At 43.1% G+C, this 23115-nt stretch overlaps 2 protein-coding genes across 8 annotated transcripts in view; one reads left to right on the plus strand and one right to left on the minus strand.

The window, feature by feature from the left end:
- The window catches only part of LOC110528651 (regulating synaptic membrane exocytosis protein 1), a 65506-nt gene extending 60054 nt beyond the window's left edge, over positions 1-5452 (minus strand). For all 7 annotated transcript variants that reach the window (XM_036984542.1, XM_036984535.1, XM_036984581.1 and 4 more), the window contains exons 1-2: positions 5080-5452; positions 785-859 (exon numbers count right to left, since the gene is read on the minus strand). In XM_036984542.1, coding sequence (XP_036840437.1) covers positions 785-859; positions 5080-5243 — 239 coding nt within the window. In that variant the 5' untranslated portion in view covers positions 5244-5452. The remainder of the gene's footprint in view (positions 1-784; positions 860-5079) is intronic.
- Positions 5453-8512: 3060 nt separating this feature from the next.
- Positions 8513-22512, plus strand: asrgl1 (asparaginase and isoaspartyl peptidase 1). Its single transcript, XM_021610797.2, has 7 exons — positions 8513-8668; positions 9382-9570; positions 14535-14677; positions 14845-14999; positions 15164-15285; positions 21794-21904; positions 22032-22512. The coding sequence occupies exons 1-7, from the start codon at positions 8629-8631 to the stop codon at positions 22244-22246; spliced, it is 975 nt and encodes a 324-aa protein (XP_021466472.2). The 5' UTR covers positions 8513-8628; the 3' UTR covers positions 22247-22512.
- The last annotated feature ends 603 nt before the right edge of the window (positions 22513-23115 follow it).

Raw genomic sequence — 23115 nt, forward strand, 5'->3', positions numbered from 1 at the left:
TGAAGAGTTCTGACTCTCCCATAGAGTGATGTTTCATCATGGTCTCAATGAAGAGTTCTGACTCTCCCATAGAGTGATGTTTCATCATGGTCTCAATGAAGAGTTCTGACTCTCCCATAGATTGATGTTTCAGCATTGTCTCAATGAAGAGTTCTGACTCTCCCATAGATTGATGTTTCAGCATTGTCTCAATGAAGAGTTCTGACTCTCCCATAGAGTGATGTTTCATCATGGTCTCAATGAAGAGTTCTGACTCTCCCATAGATTGATGTTTCAGCATTGTCTCAATTAAGAGTTCTGACTCTCCCATAGATTGATGTTTCAGCATTGTCTCAATTAAGAGTTCTGACTCTCCCATAGAGTGATGTTTCATCATGGTCTCAATGAAGAGTTTGGCATTCAACTAGCCACAGGTGACATGCATGCGCCGTTAAAAGCCTGCTAGAGTTAGCGGCAGGCGGATGAGTAATATTCCCCTTCATAGTATGGATGAAGATTGAGCTTGAACATGAAGCTAACTGAAGCTTCAATCGTAGTATATCCCTCTGGTCTAAGGCAAGGTTACTCATTATGTGAAGATAGTTAAGTTCACCAGCTCATCTGTTACATTTCACTCCCTTTTAACCACCTTGTCATCAAAGACCCATAACCAGCTTTAGCCACCAATGTGACAGACTGGGTTCGAACCCAGGTCTTCTGACCGCCCCAAGACTATGTTAGAATAACCAACTCAACATGAAAAGAAATAACAGACAGCAAAATATGGTTGTATAATGGTTTTTACCGGACATCGTTTTGCTGAGGAGGCTTCTTCTGCCCAACCAGGTTCACAGTTCTTGCTTGGATGGGCTTCTCCTCCCTGAAACACACAAGAGGGACAATGTTGTTGGAATTTTGTCAGAAAATTATGTTAATAATGTATACAATGGTGCAGTTTGAGGGTTCTTTTAGAAGGTGGACGTATGACTCGATTTAGACATTTACACAGTTGCTGACGCCTGCCAGATCTTACAATGCCTGGATAAGTATTTAACATATCAGCTAACCAGATATGTTATAGCAATCTGGTGGCCGACTACACAGTCGATGACGTGGCACGCGATCATTGGTTGATGCATGGAACCTCTGAGCAGAAGATCCCAGGGGAGTGATTGGGGACATTGCCCTGTGTAGTGTGCCGTCTTTCGGATGGGTTAAACAGGTGTCCTGACACTCTGTGGTCACTAAAATATCCCGTTGGAACTTATTGTAAGAGTAGGGGTGTTAACCCCGGTGTCCTGGCTGAATTCCCAATCTGGCCCTCATACCTTCATGGCCACCTAATCATCCCTAGCTTCCAATTGGCTCTTTCATCCCCCCTCCTCTCCCCTGTAACTATTCCCCAGTCTGTTGCTGTAAATGAGAATGTGTTCTCAGTCAACTTACCTGGTAAAATAAATAAACATGAAATACATCAGGCGTATTCCTCTGCCCAGGTGTTGCTGACACATGCCAGATCCTACAGTGCCTGGATAGGTATCGTAAGTATCAGCTAACCACATCATATGTTATAGAAATCTGACAGTCGATGACGTGGCACACAACAATTGGTTGATGAATGCAACGTCTGAGCAGGGGAACGTGACCATCTACTCCACTACTTCCTGTTCTTCTTCAACAATTAACCAACATCTGATTAATCAGAATAGAGAAAAGTAGTTGCTAGGTAGATAATCAATTACAAAAACGTGATTCACCATATTTTATAACTACACAACTTTGACTTAGAAAACAATAAAATCTCTGATAAAATTATTATACAAAAGTATGTTTTTCACTTTTATCTCGAAATTACTATCGGATATATTATTTTTCCCATAAATGTTAAATACACATCAATGGGTCCTCTGATCATCTTGATCACAGAGAAAACACGAAGAGAACCCCACAACATGATGTGTTCTGTCTAAAACTGAAAGGAGTGACAGATCTGTAACAACACATCAAATCAAATTTGATTTGTCACATACACATGGTTAGCAGATGTTAATGCGAGTGTAGCGAAATGCTTGTGCTTCTAGTTCCGACAATGCAGTAATAACCAACGAGTAATCTAGCTAACAATTCCAAAACTCCTACCTTATACACACAAGTGTAAAGGGATAAAGAATATGTACATAAAGATATATGAATTAGTGATGGTACAGAGCGGCATAGGCAAGATGCAGTAGATGGTATCGAGTACAGTATATACATATGAGATGAGTATGTAAACAAAGTGGCACAGTTTAAAGTGGCTAGTGATACATGTATTACATAAAGATGCAGTAGATGATATAGAGTACAGTATATACGTATACATATGAGATAAATATGTAGGGTATGTAAACATTATATTAAGTAGCATTGTTTAAAGTGGCTAGTGATATATTTTACATCAATTCCCATCAATTCCCATTATTAAAGTGGCTGGAGTTGAGTCAGTGTGTTGGCAGCAGCCACTCAATGTTAGTTAGCCACTCACAGTCAGACACCCATCTAATGACAGCTCAAACACATTGTGTTTGAGCTGTCATTAGATGAGTGTCTGACTGTCTAGTATAGCTGTTCAAACCTCCCAACTTCAATTACACCGATTGGGTGAAAAGGTTGATGTAGAAGCAAAACCTCCTTCTTAGGTTACAGTAGCAGAGGAGCACACTGTGTTCTTACAACCAGCAGGTTTTTTTCCTGACTATGTGACCTATCCAGGAAAATATCTCCACATACAGAACATACACCCACACTGCACATGCACAGGCAGTTACTGTAGTATGAATACAAAAGCACTGTGTAAACATTGATATGGCGGGTTGGATTGAATTCCAGCATATGTGTGTGTGTGTGTGTGTGTGTGTGTGTGTGTGTGTGTGTGTGTGTGTGTGTGTGTGTGTGTTCGTACTAGGCTACTGTGGCCACACTGCTCTCTTCAGGTTTCATCAGCGCTTCTCACATTAGCGGGTTCATCAAACGGATTTACAGCATAGAATTAGATTAGATGACATATCAGTCCAGCCTGGGTCTACCATGAGCTGATGTTGTGATTAGAGTAAACGATCCTATAGGATATACATGTAGGTGAGTTCTGTGGATGTAAGACTTAGAAGAGGCTGTTTTCAGCGTTGCCTTATCGCTAGAGTGTGGGCACATAGCCTACTGTAGCATAGGTCCCAATTTAGATCACACAGCACACCATGCAAGCATGCATACACACACACACACATGCTACAGTAGCTTATGTGCTCCGACTAGCAATAAGGCAGAGCTGAAATATAGTCTTGCGCCTATGATGAAAATGATGAAAATAATGCATGACCACTTGTGCATTGGACAGTTCTTTCTTTAGATGCAATGAATCGATCTGCAGATTCAATGCAGGGCTAGCACTCTGCAAAAGGAGCCAAAAATAGAACACAGACGTGAATAGCAGAGAAGAAGGGGTTCTCATGGGAGCCTAGTTATTCATTCTATATAAGACTATGCGATAGCAGTGACTGTGGTCTGACGTCATATCACCTCGCTGCAGTTTGTCAGACTATCCGTGGAGAAATATGCTACCCAGAAAGGGGTTCAATTTAACTCACGATGATAAACCTCAGAATTGTTGTCGTGACAAATACAACATACCTGCTCCTTCCACACTGGCTCGCGCTCTATGTGTGAAAATACTAAAATAGCACAGGCTGTTTTTGACCATCATCCACTGTAATAAAACAACACATAAACTAGGTTACATGCGTTTACTGTAGCCTTTCTGTCAAGATGGGCTGCTGTAGGCTGATGCGAGAGTGCTGGTGCTGGCCTACATTGGGCTGATACTCAACCGCACCCGGTCACCAAAGCAACAAACGTACACGCAAACAGCTGTTGAGATATGGGATGGAAACACACAGTGCTTGACTTCAACTCAAATTGGTGCCTGTACTCATTTTGGATGCCGGTACTGTTTATATTTAGGTGCAGTAGCTCCACAATACTTTTGAGCTAATATTCTAAAAGAAGAACAGGAGCTCAAGCAGTAGAACAGTTGAGGTGCTGGTACTCTGTTCCGTGAGCTCCTGCCCAATTCAAGCACTGGAAACACACTGCTAGGGCAGAGATGCTGTTTCACTGATTTTACACGCAGAAATGACAGAATCTCGGTCGAATGATGCTGTGCAATCGCAGCCTGCTGTTAGCCTGTCTGTAGCATACAGAAGCTGTGCTTGGGAATATACTAGCCTGGGCTATAGGTTATTTAGAACCTATATAGCCAGCGGTTTAGAATTGTTCGGATATGACAGAACACATACTTGCATTGGGGGAAATGGGAGCGGTTGAGAAGAAATGAGTCTGATGTTCGTTTATTTGTGTCCGGGTACTAAAAGACAGTAGAGTGTGAAGCTGCTGTGTGTCTCGGGGACGACCTACCCCTTTTCTCTCTCTCTCTCTCTCCCTCCCTTCCTGTCCCCTCTTCGTCTCTTACACCTGTGACGGGCCTGACCCAACACACTCTTACTCAAAAGCTCCCCCCCCCCCCCCCCCCCCCCCCCCCCTCTCTCTCTCACACACAAACTCTCAATTCATGTTAGGACATCTTGTTAGGTCATCCTTGACTCTGTAGGCTAAAATGTAGGCTATAGATGGTTGAGACTGAAATAAGCTACACTATCTTTGCCGTGAGAGGAGCTGGGGCAATATAGGAGCTACCATCTCATGTTAGGGGAGTGCAGCTGACCATTGAACACTAAAGTAGGCAGTCTCACATGCATGGAGCTGTCCACTGGCATTCTGTATGATCACAATCAAGAGTTGCTGATACCATGGTCCATATAACAAGGATACACCGAGGGATAGCCTACATGCTGATAAACACATAACCTACACACACACACTCACTACAGCGAATCACTACACACATCGACAGTCTATGCTGCACCTTAGTGCCATGAGTAGGTTAGATAGACAGATATGTGTATAGGTTTGTTAGCCTATTGGTAGCCTAGCGGCAGTATGGCAGCATCTCTGCACAACATCTCCCCAGCATCTCCAGAGCGGAAATAGCCCCAGTATCTCCCTTACTTTAACATGGCCTCTTCCTTCTCCTCCTCCTCCTTCTGTCGAGCTAGCACGGCCATTATGATCTTCCTCTCCTCCTCTGTCAGATGGCTCAGGTCCGGTTCGGGCATGGACGCCGGCACGACGGGTGGACGCGCGCCGCCCGGAGGGCCCACCGAGGCGGACATCTTCTCCCCCTCTCTTTGGCGGCTAGGATCACTGACAGAAATCCCGCTGGCGGTGCCCACGGATCACGACATGGCCCATGGACGAAGCAACGGCTCGGGCAAGTGATGCAAGGCTCCCATGGTGGCAGGCACCCACGGTGGGAGTGCTTCTTCGGTTCCTAGTCGCCTTTTCTCTTTCTCTCTCTCTTCCTCTCTCTCGCTCTTTTCTTTTCTCCCCCCCACCCCCCACCCGCCCTCCTCTCCCCTCCCCTCCACCTCCAGTTACGGGGAGCCCATGTCTCCGGCAGAGAATGATAGGCTACTCGGCCCCCTGGTGAAGCTAGCTTCGTTCAACGCAGAGCGATGTTTCTCTACCGCTGCCCAGTCTGGAACGCTGGCTAGGTGGGCTTCTTGTTTTACACCACTGCCGCGCTCTGCTGCTGATGCTGCTGCTGTCACGGAGATGTAGAACCGTCAATGGGACCGCAGCCCCTGAAGCGCGCGCACCTTCTCACGCAGGGAGCGCGCATTCTCATTTGAGAATGGGGGCTCGCCGTACGAGGCGCGTGCTAAATATTATATTTCACTTCACCAATCGAAGCGTGCTAGTGACGCGCGCCCTTCCTCCATTCCTTCTTTCCTTATACGAGCACCTGGCACAAACACGTGCGTGTGAGTGTCAGTAGTGCTGGTGAATCTTGTTAAGACCCTAGCTCAAAATACTCGCAACACAAATTTAGCGTTCTGGTGGTTGTTCTATAGGCCTATCTTCCATTCAATGAAAATGTGCATGCGCCCATTTCAGGACCACGGACAGTGCAGTGGGCAGCCGGCGACGAGGTTCTACATGAGACGGATAATCCAAGTTTCCACGCCTTTTTTCATAAAACATGTAACTTTATTAGGCTAAAAAGTTGTTGTAGTATATAGTACGTTGCTAGTTAACGACGTAAAGGATGCCACTTTTTATGAATGTGGCCATGTGTATGTTGTCTAGTAGCCTATATCATGTGCAGGATAAACTCTAACAACGGGAATTCTAAACCACCCATTGTATAAATAAGCAATAATACTTGAGAGGCCATATGTTATGAAATTTTTATCGTGGATGTAATGTGGTCATAGCCACGAAACGAAGCCGTTGTATAATACTACATATTATAGTCTCATTCATTGAATTTAGCTCCAACCGAGTTGTAGCCTGTCTGTTGGCTGCCTGTTTGAGGTGCTCGATTAAGGCAGCTCCCCGCACCTCTCTGACTCAGAGAATGCGGGAGACACATTTCAGTTGAATGCATTCAGTTGTACTACTGATTTTCCTTTCATATCATAAGTCTTCCACTTTAGCCAGACGCAGGTGTTTCACAGCTCTGCTACAGTATGTGTAGTGCTACAGGTTTTGCAGCTCAATCTAATAACAGCCGGTGATTCCATGCTAAGAAAGTCAATGTTTGTAGGAGCGAATGGGGATTTTATGTCATAGGCTATCCAGCTTTCAAGAAAATCATGTTTTCAAAGAACCAGCCCCAATTCATACACAATATCAGCCTACCAGCAGATGGCAGCACGTACCGGTCAATAATAGAAGCTATTCACTGGACAAACAACTATTGACGTTCAGGCCTATAACACCATTGATTTAGGAATCTGTCACCCTACAAATGTGCAATATTTAGGGGTGCTGCATAGGCTAGTTTCGCTGTAACCCGGGATGATTGAATATTAAACATTTGGCTGTTTCTTATTTAGGTTTACACAATACTTCCTTGCAACATATGGTAGCATTTTGAAAACAACACAAGATACACATTGTTGTTCCAAGCAGAAGGCCTAATAATGAACAATAATAAGAATAAGAATTCATGTTGGGGTTAATTATTAGCCCCGAATAACATGTAGACAGACGTAACTTACAAATAACTTTTATGTTGATATGGTGAATACAGGGTTTTGTCTTGACGCCACTGCTGTAGAGCCATACGTTAAATTGCCGTTCACCTAGCAGTAGGCGACTGTACATGGGATAGCCTACAAATTGGCTTCTAGAGGACTTTTCTACCTGTCTCAGCTAAACTGGTGAAAAATACTCAGTATGAGGTCGAAGTATTGGATGTGGTCGGTGTGGTGAAGTTCTCGGGCCGAGGCTTTCACCAAGGGTCAGGAAAAAATGAGTGTGACAGTAGGAGTGAAGTTTTGGAAAAAGTGGACCCATGACTTTTGGCTGTTCCATTTGTGGTTACAGGGTGGGTGAAAACAGAGTTGGGTGCTGTAGAATTGGTGAGGGTAACCAGAAGTGGTCTTGTGATAATTGTTGTTTCTGCTGGTCAGAGGGAGAAGGCTTTCTGCGTTAAACAAACAGGGTTAAGTAATGTGAGTTATTTTGCCCTCAAGAAAAGGGCGCCATTGAAAGGAGTGATTACTGGGGTAGCAGTAAATGTAAAAGTTGACCAACTGAAGGGGAAGATTCCTGGTGTTTGTGATGCTCGTCGTTTGGTGTGACGCAGACAGGGTGGGGGACGCAGGCAGGGAGGGGTGAGGGGTGAAACAGAAGAGTCAATATCAGTTTTTTTTTGTTTTGATGTTGATTCTTTGCCCGACAAAGTGATGTTAGGATATATAAGTTATCCTGTATGAGCTTTTGTGCCGAACACATTACGTTGTTACAGGTGTTCAACTTATGGGCATGTAGCAGCAGTGTGTAGGAGGGGGGTTCCTAGGTGTGAGAAGTGTGAAGAAGGGCATGAGACAAAGGAATGTCCTTTGGAAAGTAGTGGTATGTGTTAATTGTAGAGGAGCTCATTGGGCTGGGAATCAGAAATATCCTGTGTGAGAGGGGCAGGTTGAGGTTTCCAGGGTTAGAGTAGTGCAGAAGTTGTCATATGCTGAGGCAGTGAAGAAAGTAGAGGAAGATGGGTCAAGGGTACAGTATATCTGTACCAGTACAGAGGGATAGGCCAACAAGTGAAACATTTTTCTGTTAGATTGGATTTTTAGCATTTATAGCAATGGTTATCAACGGTACTCCAGGGATGGAACGTAAGTCACAGGAAATAGAGGTTGTGGTGGTAGCTGCATAGAGGTATTTGGGTGTGCGAGACTTGACATCAGAAGAGTTGCAGGGTGTGTTAAGTAGGTGGTGTCCCATCCTTTCAGGTTGTTGGCCTACCCTAGGACTAAATATATTTAAATGGTGGAGTAGGTAGTGTTATTTTTATTTGTTTGTGAGTGTAGTGTTAGATGGTAGGGTATTTGTTTATTTATTTATATTTTCAAGCAAAGTATAAGGGAGTTCTACCCCAGTCAAGGTGGTGGCGGGGTTGCAACATTTATTGGTTGCCAACCGCAGTTAAACCTCATCGAAGAAGAGGAAGTGCTGATGACGGAAGACTAGTACATATGTTAATAAATGTGCTGGTGTCGAGAACTGAACGTCGACCGATTATCTGGTAAGAAAGAAATATAAACATTTCTCAGCAAAAATGATCAGTGCATATTCTCTCCGTGTGTATACAAATGTATATTATGTCAACATCGAATAGTGTTATTTTTCACATACATTCCGATGTGTGTCCATTGCGCTAATTATTTGTGCGGCGCTGCATGAATGCATTTGGTCGTGTCTAAGCTTAAAGTTCCACTTCATTCGTTTCGGATGCATTCAATTATTCCTTTGCTCAAATTGTGCTGACAACTGGTTTAAATTATATCGAGTAGGCTACACTATAATATGAAACGTAAGCGCCGTTTCAATGCTAATGGATGGACCTGTGGAAACTATTATTAAGTGTGCACGGGCCAGGAGTTTTTCCTGACAAAAACAAAACAACTGGCAGTCTGGCACAAGGGGGAGTATGATGTACCCCAGTGGCCACCGCTTGGTCTTGATGAGCTACAGTGCTGGCTTTTGTTCCTGCCCAGCTCTAACCCAACAATGGTTTCAAGCAGGTTTTTTGGTGGTGACTAGTTCATCTTCCCAGAATGTCCTTTATATTAGACACTGGGTAAATCAGGACACCTCAATTTCAAGATTGATATTTAAACTATGTGGCCATCCCCATGAGCCCATGTGTAACACAAACCTCTTTAAACCTCTTTAGTACAAGGTCTTTAAATCGCTTTACCTGTCTTACCATCTCTCTCTCCCGGGTCTCTCTGGCAGACATGTTGCCTGTGTTGGTGGTCCATGGGGGAGCAGGGTTCATCCCTAAAGAGCGTGTGCAGCTGTCTTGTGCTGGGGTCCAGGCTGCAGTCAGGGGGGGGTACTCCAAACTCCAGGGGCAGGGCAGTGCCATGGATGCTGTGGTGGAGGCCGTCACTCTGCTGGAGAATGACCACCACTACAACGCAGGTAAACACACACTCATGACTAGGGCCTGGAGTCTTTCCTAGCCAGGTCACATGGCCAGAGAAAAAACCTGGCCCCTCTGAGATCAGCAATAAGGTCAGATAAGGTAAATAGCTCCACCTATATTTACTTGGTACATGGTTCCATGGTAATAATTACGCAATATTAACATGGAATTACCAAATAATTATACATTTATCTTGTACTTTTTTGTTGTTGTGAACACCAGTAGAAACAGTACCATAAATGAAGTGCTACCAGATTGAACTGTCAATGACACTAACCTGGATAAAGAAAGGTTGATAAAGAATATCACATTTTATTGTTCTCATAAAATGCCGGGGTGGCAGGGTAGCCTAGTGGTTAGAGCGTTGGACTAGTAACCGAAAGGTTGCAAGTTCATATCCCCGAGGTGACAAGGTACAAATCTGTCGTTCTGCCCCTGAACAGGCAGTTAACCCACTCAACAGGCAGTTAACCCACTGTTCCTAGGCCGTCATTGAAAATAAAAAGGTGTTCTTAACTGACTTGCCTAGTTAAATAAAGGTTAAAATAAACATACAAAAGTAATTTTTCCAACAATTGTTTACAGACAAATTAAATAATCTATAATTCACTGTATCACAATTCCAGTGGGTCAGATGTTTACATACACTAAGTTGACTGTGCCTTTAAACAGCTTGGGAAATTCCAGAAAATTATGTCATGGCTTTAGAAGCTTCTGATTGACAGTACAGTATTTGAGTCAATTGTAGGTGTACCTGTGGATGTTTTTCAAGGCCAACCTTCAAACTTAGTGCCTCTTTGCTTGATATCATAGGAAAATCGAAAGAAGTCATCCAAGATCTCAGAAAAACAATTGTAGACCTCCACAAGTCTGGTTCATCCTTCGAGGCAATTTCCAAACGCCTGTAGGTACCACGTTCATCTGTACAAACAATAGTACCTAAGTATAAACACCATGGGACCACGCAACCATCATACCGCTCACGCGTTCTGTCTCCTAGAGATGAACGTACTTTGTTGCAAAAACTGCAAATCAATTCCAGAACAACAGCAAAGGACCTTGTGAAGATGCTGGAGGAAACGGGTAGAAAAGTATTTATATTCACAGCAAAACGAGTCCTATATCGACATAACCTGAATGGCCGCTCAGCAAGGAAGAAGCCACTGCTCCAAAACCGCCATAAAAAAGCCAGACTACGGTTTGCAACTGCACATGGGGACAAAGATCGTACTTTTTGGAGAAATGTCCTCTGGTTTGATGAAACAAAAATAGAAGCACATACTTCCACACAAACAGCATGTATCCTACGCACATACTTCCACACAAACAGCATGTATCCTACGCACATACTTCCACACAAACAGTAGGTGAGTTTTATCTCTATAGTTCTCACCACTGTGGATCACGGCCCAGCCGACAGCTTCATTCCCCTGAGATTAGGGAAACCTTGAGAAATACTCCCTATGCTCTCATAGGTTCCTCAGAGGCCTAGCCAGGTCGGTTCAAACACAGGTTAACTGTTCTCGGGAATCTTTCTTCGGCCCCCACATACAAGATTCCACTATACAGATACATTGTTTAACCTAATTCCGATTTAAACTACACACATCATCAAATTATAATTTTATGATTCTAATCAATTTCATACAGTTATAAGGTTTCAGAGTGGAATTATTTAATCATTATCTTTCAACATTTAAATTATTTTATCACTGGTGCACTTCACAAAATTAGATGGCATCATGAGGAAAGAAAATTGTGTATATATTGAAGCAACATTTGAAGGCATCAGTTAAAGCATGGTTACAAATAGGTCTTCCAAATGGACAATGACCCCAAGCATACTTCCAAAGTTGTTGCAAAATGGCTTAAGGACATCAAAGTCAAGGTATTGGAGTGGCCATCACAAAGCCCTGACCTCAATCCTATAGAACATTTGTGGGCAGAACTGAAAAAGCGTGTGCGAGCAAGGAGGCCTACAAACATGACTCGGTTACACCAGCTCTGTCAGGAGGAATGGGACAAAATTCACCCAACTTATTGTGGGAAGCTTGTGAAGGCAACCTGAAACGTTCAACCCAAGTTAAACGATTAAAAGGCAATGCTACCAAATACTAATTGAGTGTATGTAAACTTCTGACCCACTGGGAATGTGATGAAAGAAATAAAAGCTGAAATAAATCTCTCTCTACTATTATTCTGACATTTCACATTCTTAAAATCAAGCGGTGATCCTAACTGACCTTAAACAGGGAATTTTTACTTTGATTAAATGTCAGGAATTATGAAAAGCTGAGTAAATGTACTTGGCTAAGGTGTATGTAAACTTCCGACTTCAACTGTATACTTTTGAGCTGGGTGATGCAATATTTACAAACAATTAAAGTGACTAAGAGTACAGTTTATACATATGAGATGAGTAATGCAAGATACGGAGACATTATTAAAGTGGCTAGTGTTTCATTTCCTTAGTGGCCAGTGATTCCTAATCTATGTCTATAGGCAGCAGCCTCTGATGTGCTGGAGATGGCTGTTGAACAGTCACTGGTGGAGTATAGAATACAGTACATGAAATGGGTGATGCAATATGTAAACACAATTTAAAAGTGACTAAGATACCGTAGAATAGTGTGGAGTGTAGTTTATACATATGAGATGAGTAATGCTAGATACGGAACATTATTAAAGTGGCTATTGATCCATTTCTAAAAGTGTCCAGTGATTCCTAATCTATGTCTATAGGCAGCCATCCCTGATGTGCTAGTGATGGCTGTTTAGCAATCTGATGGCCTTGAGATAGAAACTGTTTTTCAGTCTCGGTACCAGCTTTGACGCACCTGTACTGACCTCGCCTTCTGGATGATAACGGGTTTAACAGGCTGTGGCTCGGGTGGTTCATGTCCTTGATGATCTTTTTGGCCACCCTATAGCATCGGGTGCTGTAGGGGTCCAGGAGGGCGGGAAGTTTGCCCCCGGTAATGCGTTGGGCTGACCGTACCACCCTCTGGAGAGCTTTGCGGTTGTGATACAGCCCGACAGGATGCTCTCAATTGTGCATCTGTAAAAGATTGAGTGTTTTAGGTGTTGAGCCAAATTTCTTCAGCCTCCTAAGGTTGAAGAGGCGTTGTTGCGCCTTCTTCACCACACTGTCTGTTTGGTTGGACCATTTCAGTTTGTCAGTGATGTGTATGCCGAGGAACTTGAAGCTTTCCACCATCTTCGCTGCGGTCCCATCAATGTGAATAGGTGGGTGCGTCCTCTGCTCTTTCCTGAAGTCCATGACCATCTCCTTAGTTTTGTTGACATTGAGTGAGGTTATTTTTCTGGCACCACACTCCCAGAGCCCTCACCTCCTCCTTGTAGGCTGTCTCATCGTTGTTGGTAATCAAGCCTAATACTGATGTGTCATCTGCGAATTTGAGGATTGAGTTGGAGGTGTGCTTGGCCACGCAGTCATGGGTGAACTGGGAGTACAGGAGTGGGCTGAGCACGCACCCTTGTGAGGCCTCGGTGTTGAGGATCAGCGAAGAGGTGTTGTTTCCTACCTTCACCACCTGGGGGTGACCCGTCAGGAAGTCCAGGACCCAGTTGCACAGTGCGGGCTTCAGAACGAGAGCCTCGAGCTTGATGATGAGCTTGGAGGGTACTATGGTGTTTAATGCTGAGCTATAGTCAATTAACAGCATTCTTACATAGGTATGCCTCTTGTCCAGACAGGGCAGCACAGGGCAGTGTGCAGTGTTGTGGCGATTGCATCGTCTGTGGATTTATTGGGGGCTGTAAGCAAATTGAAGAGGTTCTAGGGTGACAGGTAAGGTGGAGGTGATATCATCCTTGACTCTCAAAGCACTTCATGATGACAGAGGTGAGTGCTACGGGGCGAGTGTCATTTAGTTAAATTTCCTTTGCTTTCTTAGATACAGGGACAATGGTGGCCATCTTGAAGCATGTGGGGCCAACAGACTGGGATAGGGAGAGATTGAATATATCTGTGAACACACCAGCCAGCTGGTCTGAGCATGCTCGGAGGACACGGCTAGGGATACCATCTGGGCCGGCAGCCTTGAGGGTTAACATGCTTAAAGGTCTTATGTCGGCCACACTTAATGAGAACCCACAGTTCTTGGTAGCGGGTCGTGTCGGTGGCACTGTATTATCCTCAAAGCGAGCGAAGAAGGTGTTCAGCCTGTCCGGAAGCAAGACGTCGGTGTCCACAACGTGGCTGGTCATGGATTCCGATTGGTCAGACCAGCGTTGAATAGCCCTCACCACGGGTGCTTCCTGTTTGAGTTTCTGCCTATAATAGGGGAGGAGCAAGATGGAATCATGGTCTGATTTGCCGAATGGAGGGCGGGGGAGGACCTTGTATGCATTCTGGAAGGTAGTATAGCAATGGTCGAGGGTTTTAGCAGTGCGAGTACAGCAATCAATATGTTGATAGAATTTAGGGAGCCTTTTCCTCGTATTTGCTTTGTTAAAATCCCCAGCTACAATAAATGCAGCCTCAGGATATGTGGTTTCCAGTTTGCATATTTTATTATCCAGAGGTTGGACATTAGCGAGTAAAATACTCTGGTGCGGTGGATGGTGTACACGCATCCTGAGTCGGACTAGAAGACTGCTTTGAGTACCTCTCCTTCGCCGGCGTTGTTTTGGGGCGGCCTCTGGAATAAGTTTGATTGCTCTCGGGAGAATAATCATGGGATCTGCTCCAGGGAAGTCGTAATCTTGGTCGTAATGATGGTAGTTCTGGTGAGTTACCACCACTCTAATGTCCAGTAGTTCTTCCCGGCTGTATGTAATGACACAACAATTCCTTCGCTAATAAAGTAAACGATAGTACATAAACAAACAAAATACTGCAGAGTTGCTGAAGAGATCGTCGCGATGCTGCCATCTCAGTCGGCGCCATAATCTGAAGACATGTCTCTGTGTCCTCTTGTATCTCTGCATGCATCAGGGCTAGGCTCGGTGTTGAACGCCAAGGGTGAGGTGGAGATGGACGCCATCGTGATGGACGGGAGATATCTGGCCAGCGGAGCTGTCTCTGCGGTCAGAAAAGTGGCCAATCCTGTCCAACTGGCCAGACTGGTCATGGACAAGGTACTGTACACACACACACAGGCACACACACTTTGCTTAGACAAAGTGTTGATCATACAGCAGTTCAGGGTGTTTGGTATTTTATTAGGATCCCCATTAGCTGTTGCAAAAGCAGCAAGTGAGGTACAGTATATTCTCTACATATTGAACATTGTTCCCCATTGCAGACGAGCCATCTGTGTCTGACTGGAGAGGGTGCCAGTCAGTTTGCCCGGTCGATGGGTTTTCCCGAGGTGCCAGGGGAATCACTGATCACAGAGTATGCCCGTATGCGCTGGAAGAAGAACCTGGCAGCTGATGCCAACCCGGTGGAGTGCCAGATGTAAGATAAAGCATGACATGATATTTCATACCATAGAGGTGAATACATTAGATAGATATTGAAATGGATTGTAACATGATGAGATGTATGATAGTGTGACATGATTGAACATAGCATGGCTATAGATGTTAATTACATTTTTAATTGAAGTGTGTCTGTCACAGGGGGAAGATGGGTACGGTAGGGGCGGTGGCGGTGGATGCAGAGGGGAACATAGCCTGTGCCACCTCCACCGGTGGCATGCTGAACAAGATGGAGGGCAGGGTGGGGGACACAGCATGTATCGGTGAGACATCTGATGTTATGTCTTATGAGGTAAAGAGATGTGGAGAGGAAGTAGGAGAGAGAAAGAGAGGAGTGGGGAAATGAGGAAGAGACCAGCAGCTTTAACAGTGATCCAGAAAGCTGAGTGGCTTGGTGAACCCTGACCGCTGAGACGTGGAGGAATGTGTGGTGGTGTGGAGCCACTCATTCACGACCTGCTGGGTTAATATTTGACTATGGAGATTATTACAGCCAGCATTCTGAACAACACACTGCTACCTCAAACTTATAGATTGCTTCAAAAAAGTGCAGAGGCACAGGCATACAGTACGTACACAACATATGCACATACATTTACACACATACACAGAACAGGGGTTAAACACTGCACTCCATATAATAGCACCACCAAATGACCTGAATTCCATTCAAAGTTTTAAAAAATATCAGGGAGGTTACAAGTACAAACAAACAAACAAAGATATCCCCAACTCACCCCCCATTTCCCATCCACGAGCCTGTTTATTTTACAGCAATGCTGCCTGTCAGCAGTAGTCTTCTCAGATTGAGAGATTCAAGAGTCTATCATCGTTAAGTAACACACTAGATGCAACATTGAATACACAGTATAAAATAATGCACTTTGAAATACATTTTGTAACTTTGCCCCAGAAGCATTTAACTTCAAGGGACTCCCCTGGAAATGTGCCTACCTGATTTAGGGAACACAGTGAACAGTTGGGGCCAATTTTATCGTAAAACGTTTCATCTGTGTTAAATACAGTCTGTGAACAAACTTAAAATCGATAAATTGATGGTTTGGATTATGGGATGCCAAGGTCATATTTGTCCATATTGTATTCCAGTTAAAGGGTCGTTCAGATTCAATTAGATATGTCGAACATACTTTAATGGATAGCTCAGAATATGGTGCTTTCCAAAAGCTGTTTATATACACTACATGACCAAAAGTATGTGGACAACTGCTCGTCGAACATGTCATTCCAAAATCACAGGCATTGCTGCTATAATAGCCTCCTCCTCCGCAGTTGGCGTTCCAATTCATCCCAAAGGTGTTCGATGGGGTTGAGGTCAGGGCTCTGTGCAGGCCAGTCAAGTTCTTCCACACCGATCTCGACAAACCATTTTTCTGTATGGAACTCATTTTTTGCACTACGGCATTGTCATGCTGGAACAGGAAAGGGCCTTTCCCAAACTGTTGCCACAAAGTTGGAAGCACAGATTCTTCCAGAATGTCATTATATGGTGTAGCATTAATATTTCCCTTCACTGGAACTAAGGGGCCTAGCACGAACCATGAAAAATAGCCCCAGACCATTATTCCTCCTCCACCAAACTTTACAGTTGACACTATGCATTGGGGCAGGTAGCGTTCTCCTGGCATTGGCTCCAAACTGGTCAGACTGCCAGATGAATAAACCCATTTTCATGAAGCTCCCGACGAACAGTTATTGTGCTGACATTGTTTCCAGAGGCAGTTTGGAACTCGGTAGTGAGTGTTGACTGTAAATCAAATAATAATTGATTTAAACACACTTTTGCAAATAAGGTGTACAGTAGCCTCAACAGCACCCTATAGGGTAGCACCTTGGTGTAGCCGGAGGACAGCTCGATTCCGTCCTGCTCCAGGTACATTGACTTCAATACAAAACCTAGGAGGCTCATGGTACTCACACCCTTCCATAGACTTATACAGTAATTATGACAACTTCCAGAGGATGTCCTCCTGCCTATCAGAGCTCTTTCAGTATGAACTGACATTTTGTCCACCCAATCAAAGGATCAGAGAATGAATCTAGTACTGAAAGCGTAAGCTACAGCAAGCTAGCACGGCAGTATATAAAATGTTGAGTAGTTTACTCAAAGAGAGAGAACAACAACCGTTGAACAGTTTTGAACAAATTAATATCTTCCAAAATGAAGAATTTATTTTTCAGTTTCATTTACTTAGCTAGCAAATGCAGCTGTCTAGTTTAGCCTACTGAAGCACCCTGCTCAAACAGGGGGATGCTATGTTAGCTAGCTGGCTATGACTTTACAACACAACACTGGAACTCTTCCCAGTCAATGTATGCTGTTGATATTACTAATTTATTTATACACCCACCGGTGTAACTACTTACGAACGTTATGCTGTAACATTACTGCATGGTTGTAGCGGGTTTACTAACGCATTAGTTCTATTAGCTATGACATTACTTTAGCTAATATGGTGAAAATGATGTAGGCTGTGTGTGGCGGTTTGGCTTTGATTTTTTTTCACCTGGTCATGTACAGCTGATGTGTTGTGCATTGAAGTCTGCAAATATAGTAAAATATCATCCGCGTACAATGAGATGAAGTGATCAGTAGATTTGATGGAAATTGGTGTAATTTCCTATAATTTGGCATATTGCCTCAGCCAGGGGTTGCATGGATAATACGATAAGCACAGGTGAGATTGGACCGCCTTGTCTGTTATTTCTAGTGATTCTGAAAGGAGCAGAGTGGATATTGCCTGTTAGAACTATGGCTAGGGATCGGCATATATTATTTTAATCATATTAATGAAATTGGCGCCAATTCCCATATGTTCCAAGACCGACCAGAGGTACAGTGCCTTCAGAAAGTTTTCATACCCCTTGACGAGGGAAACAGGATGCAACCGAGTTCAATTCCGAGTCTCATTGCAAAGGGGCTGAATAATTATGTAAATAAGGTATTTCTGATTTTATTTTGAATACATTTGCAAAAATGTCTAAAACATAACAAAATGTGTAAAAGTCAAAGGGTCTGGTCATATAAGTCATATAAGCATGGTTGGTTATATTATTCTATTACTCCTAAAAGATATTCTATTACTCCTAAAAAGTTCCCAGATCAATGTTCTGGGCGTACTGACAAATTACTTACAGTGCCTTGCGAAAGTATTCGGCCCCCTTGAACTTTGCGACCTTTTGCCACATTTCAGGCTTCAAGCATAAAGATATAAAACTATTGTTTTGTGAAGAATCAACCACAAGTGGGACACAATCATGAAGTGGAACGACATTTATTGGATATTTCAAACTTTTTTAACAAATCAAAAACTGAAAAATTGGGCGTGCAAAATTATTCAGCCCCTTTACTTTCAGTGCAGCAAACTCTCTCCAGAAGTTCAGTGAGGATCTCTGAATGATCCAATGTTGACCTAAATTACTAATGATGATAAATACAATCCACCTGTGTGTAATCAAGTCTCCGTATAAATGCACCTGCACTGTGATAGTCTCAGAGGTCCGTTAAAAGCGCAGAGAGCATCATGAAGAACAAGGAACACACCAGGCAGGTCCGAGATACTGTTGTGAAGAAGTTTAAAGCCGGATTTGGATACAAAAATATTTCCCAAGCTTTAAACATCCCAAGGAGCACTGTGCAAGCGATAATATTGAAATGGAAGGAGTATCAGACCACTGCAAATCTACCAAGACCTGGCCGTCCCTCTAAACTTTCAGCTCATACAAGGAGAAGACTGATCAGAGATGCAGCCAAGAGGCCCATGATCACTCTGGATGAACTGCAGAGATCTACAGCTGAGGTGGGAGACTCTGTCCATAGGACAACAATCAGTCGTATATTGCACAAATCTGGCCTTTATGGAAGAGTGGCAAGAAGAAAGCCATTTCTTAAAGATATCCATAAAAAGTGTCGTTTAAAGTTTGCCACAAGCCACCTGGGAGACACACCAAACATGTGGAAGAAGGTGCTCTGGTCAGATGAAACCAAAATTGAACTTTTTGGCAACAATGCAAAACGTTATGTTTGGCGTAAAAGCAACACAGCTGAACACACCATCCCCACTGTCAAACATGGTGGTGGCAGCATCATGGTTTGGGCCTGCTTTTCTTCAGCAGGGACAGGGAAGATGGTTAAAATTGATGGGAAGATGGATGGAGCCAAATACAGGACCATTCTGGAAGAAAACCTGATGGAGTCTGCAAAAGACCTGAGACTGGGACGGAGATTTGTCTTCCAACAAGACAATGATCCAAAACATAAAGCAAAATCTACAATGGAATGGTTCAAAAATAAACATATCCAGGTGTTAGAATGGCCAACTCAAAGTCCAGACCTGAATCCAATCGAGAATCTGTGGAAAGAACTGAAAACTGCTGTTCACAAATGCTCTCCATCCAACCTCACTGAGCTCGAGCTGTTTTGCAAGGAGGAATGGGAAAAAATTTCAGTCTCTCGATGTGCAAAACTGATAGACATACCCCAAGCGACTTACAGCTGTAATCGCAGCAAAAGGTGGCGCTACAAAGTATTAACTTAAGGGGGCTGAATAATTTTGCACGCCCAATTATTCCGTTTTTGATTTGTTAAAAAAGTTTGAAATATCCAATAAATGTCGTTCCACTTCATGATTGTGTCCCACTTGTTGTTGATTCTTCACAGAAAAATCCAGTTTTATATCTTTATGTTTGAAGCCTGAAATGTGGCAAAAGGTCGCAAAGTTCAAGGGGGCCGAATACTTTCGCAAGGCACTGTATGAGTAATACTGTGGTTTGACTACACAATGGAGTAATCTGTCACTCACATGAACCCAACCAAGACAGGTTATTACAAAGCAGCATTGTGCTAAACTTACGATCTGATACACAAAGAGAATTTCCATCGCAACATAATTTTGGAAAACCGTTTAATACCTGTTTATCAAAGGGGGCGATAGTGAGAACACACTTTTTTAAAATAAAAGTTCAATTAGTGCTGTATTCACATCTGTCTTAAATTAACCTTTGTGAATGGCGAATGGTATTAATCCTTTAGAGCAATAGTGGACCTAATTTATTAAAACATTTCAAATATTCTTAATCCTATTCTTTAAATTGTATTTTGGTACAGTTGAAGATGTGAATCCAACATCTAATTTCTTAACTTGTCGACCAGTTAATAGTCTATTTACTGTATTGTAAAAGTGTACCGCAACCAAATATCAACATATGAAGGAGATATATATATATTTTGTGCCACTGATTTAGTCTGGCTTTAATTCCAGTTTGTCTACAAATTAATAATTGATATGTTGGATTCATGTCTCCATCTCAATGTCACGTTCTGACCCTAGTTCTTGTGTTATTTCTTGGTTTTAGTTGGTCAGGACGTGAGTTGGGTGGGTATTCTATGTTTTGTGTTTCTAGGTTGGGTTTCTTGTTTGGTCTGATATGGTTCTCAATCAGAGACAGGTGTTAGTCATTGTCTCTGATTGGGAACCATATTTAGGTAGCCTGTTTTCAGTTTGCGGGTGGTTGTTTTCAGTCTTGCCACTTCAGGGTTGCCACTTTGTTGTTTTGTGTTTTTGAAGTGTTCAGTTTTCCATTCAAAAGATGAACACTAACCACGCTGTGCTTTGGTCCTCTCTATCTCCAGACGACAACCGTTACACTCAACCAAAACCAAAGTTATAAAATAGGACATAATCTAATCAAACTTTAAATTCCCTTTTAAATAAAGTTTGATTTGATTTAGTCCTATTCTTTAACTTGGATTTTTGGACGATGTTGATGTAAATCCAACATCTTAATTATTAACTTGAAGATTACATTAGAAATCAGGCCTAGGGTTTCAAGCTTTGGTCATTTGTTGTCTATTGATAGCTGAACCTTGGGTTGAATTGAAACAATAGCTGTTGATGACTTTGCAGATGCTTTGTCGGCCTAAATAACCATCATTGATGATGTATTGTTGCAGTTCATCTCTCAATAATTATTATCACTGATGGCACATTGGTAGTAGTCAGTTACAAATATAAAAGCTAAGCCGGGCTTGGTTAAATCCCTAGATAGGATACCAAATGAATAGTTGTAGATCAACTCTTCAGTAGGACGTGCTGCCCAGCCTACTGTTGTTTTTTTGTTTTATTCTAATGGTGTGTATAATGTTAAAGATCTGACATTGTTTCAAAGGTCAAATGCAACATTTTATACAAGGTTTGTCTATGTTGAAAGTTGGTATCATAATTCTGTGGTTGAAATTTCAATTTTCTCAAAACAGTTTGTTGATTACTTTTTTAAAATCCAATGTATTTTCCATATAGATACAATATTTTGCCACGTTACGTTTTTTCCCCTCTTTTTTGGAAACTCACCTGACACCCAAGGGGAGAGCACCAAAAAAGGTTACTGTCTGACTGGCTTGTCAAGAAAATACCCTTAAAGGTGCACTCTTGTCTGTTTACAACTTTTCCTTTTGGTACCTGTAAAGAGCATTCTGTAAATGTAGTCTATTCTATTGTTTACCTCGCCATCGAGTGGCTCAAAGTGGAAACTGCACCCTCAGACAACCAGGTATGTTACAGCTATGCCACACTATCAAGGCTAGAAAATGTTTCCACACCACTTCTACTAATCCAGTTGTCAGATTGGTAATTCATTACGGAAGACTGATTTTAAGTATTTCAACAGGCTTTAATTAAGACCACATGAAAGTCAATACATGTAGCAGATGTTTCCCTCCTATAGTGTGTGAAAAGCAGTGTGTATGTGTTTCAGGGTGTGGGGGTTATGCTGATAACAGGGTTGGAGCGGTGTCCCCGACGGGAGAGGGTGAAGCCATCATGAAGGTCACTCTGGCTAGACTCATCCTGTTCCACATGGAGCAAGGTAACACACACGATTTATGAAAAAAACGATTGATTGACATGCAATCTTCAGTAACTCCATCCATTTATAACCTCATCCATGCATCAGTCCATCCATTCATCCTCCCTCCCTGGTGTGTCCCCTGCAGGGCGCAGCGCGGAGGCAGCAGCAGACGAGGCCCTGGCCTATATGAAGGAGAGGGTGGGCGGTCTGGGGGGAGTGGTGGTGGTAGACCCCCAGGGTGAATGGTCTGTTCGCTTCAGCAGCTTGCAGATGGCCTGGGCTGCAGCCCAGCAACAAACACTCCACTATGGCCTGTACACTGGAGAACACTTCACACAGAACATAGACGACCCCTACTAACACACACTTTACGTCCACGTATGTGTTGAGAGAGAGAGTCTAAAAGAAACCCTACTAACAAGCATAGGTAAACCATCCATAGAACGCACTGAATTGAACATCTTCCATCCACTAGACTCTTACCATAACTGTGATTTTAGCAATCAGTATTATTTCCATTTTGTCTAATCCTCAGATCAATGCTCATATCTAGAGCCAGTATTTGGAAAGTGTTGATCAACTGCCAAATGTAACTATGAAGGAATAAAGCATGTTTTAAAAACAAACAGGCTGTCCTTTCTGAGAGGTTTTCAGTGCCTCATTTGGAGTCCTTAACAGCCATGGTTGGTCATGACATGCATAAATACTAGCAGAGAGTTACACAAAGTTGACATGTGGAGTGTGTGTCCCTTACATGTACTGTGGCCTGCTGGCAAAGGTCATGTGCCACTCGGTTTACTCCACTAGATGGTGCAGAACATCAAGATATTGTCTAACGGTTATTTTACATCAATTTGCTTTGGTTGGTTTCTGTCGGATCTCCTTATCTCCGGGGGTGTAGGGGTGTAGTCGGTTCACAAATTCAGGCTAAACCATTGTTTGATCTCAATAGTCTGAGGTGGTGTCCTCTGCCAGTCTTCTGTCCTTCCCCTGCCTGCTTTGAAAATGGACCAAAAATCCAGTCTGCTCTAATCAGTACTGGTGATGTAAAGGGGACTGAGAGATGATGCCATGTGTTATCTGCTGAAATAGGGCAGATTTAATTGAGACAGGTGTGGTAGGTGCTTTGGCTGTCAACACTGCCACTCACTCTGCCAATACCTCCATTGTACATTACTGCTATGAGTACAAACAGAGAACCTCTCCTCTGACAGTCAAGACTGCTCTCC

This window comes from Oncorhynchus mykiss, chromosome 1 (genome assembly GCF_013265735.2).
Source record: "Oncorhynchus mykiss isolate Arlee chromosome 1, USDA_OmykA_1.1, whole genome shotgun sequence".
NCBI classification, from domain to species: domain Eukaryota; kingdom Metazoa; phylum Chordata; class Actinopteri; order Salmoniformes; family Salmonidae; genus Oncorhynchus; species Oncorhynchus mykiss.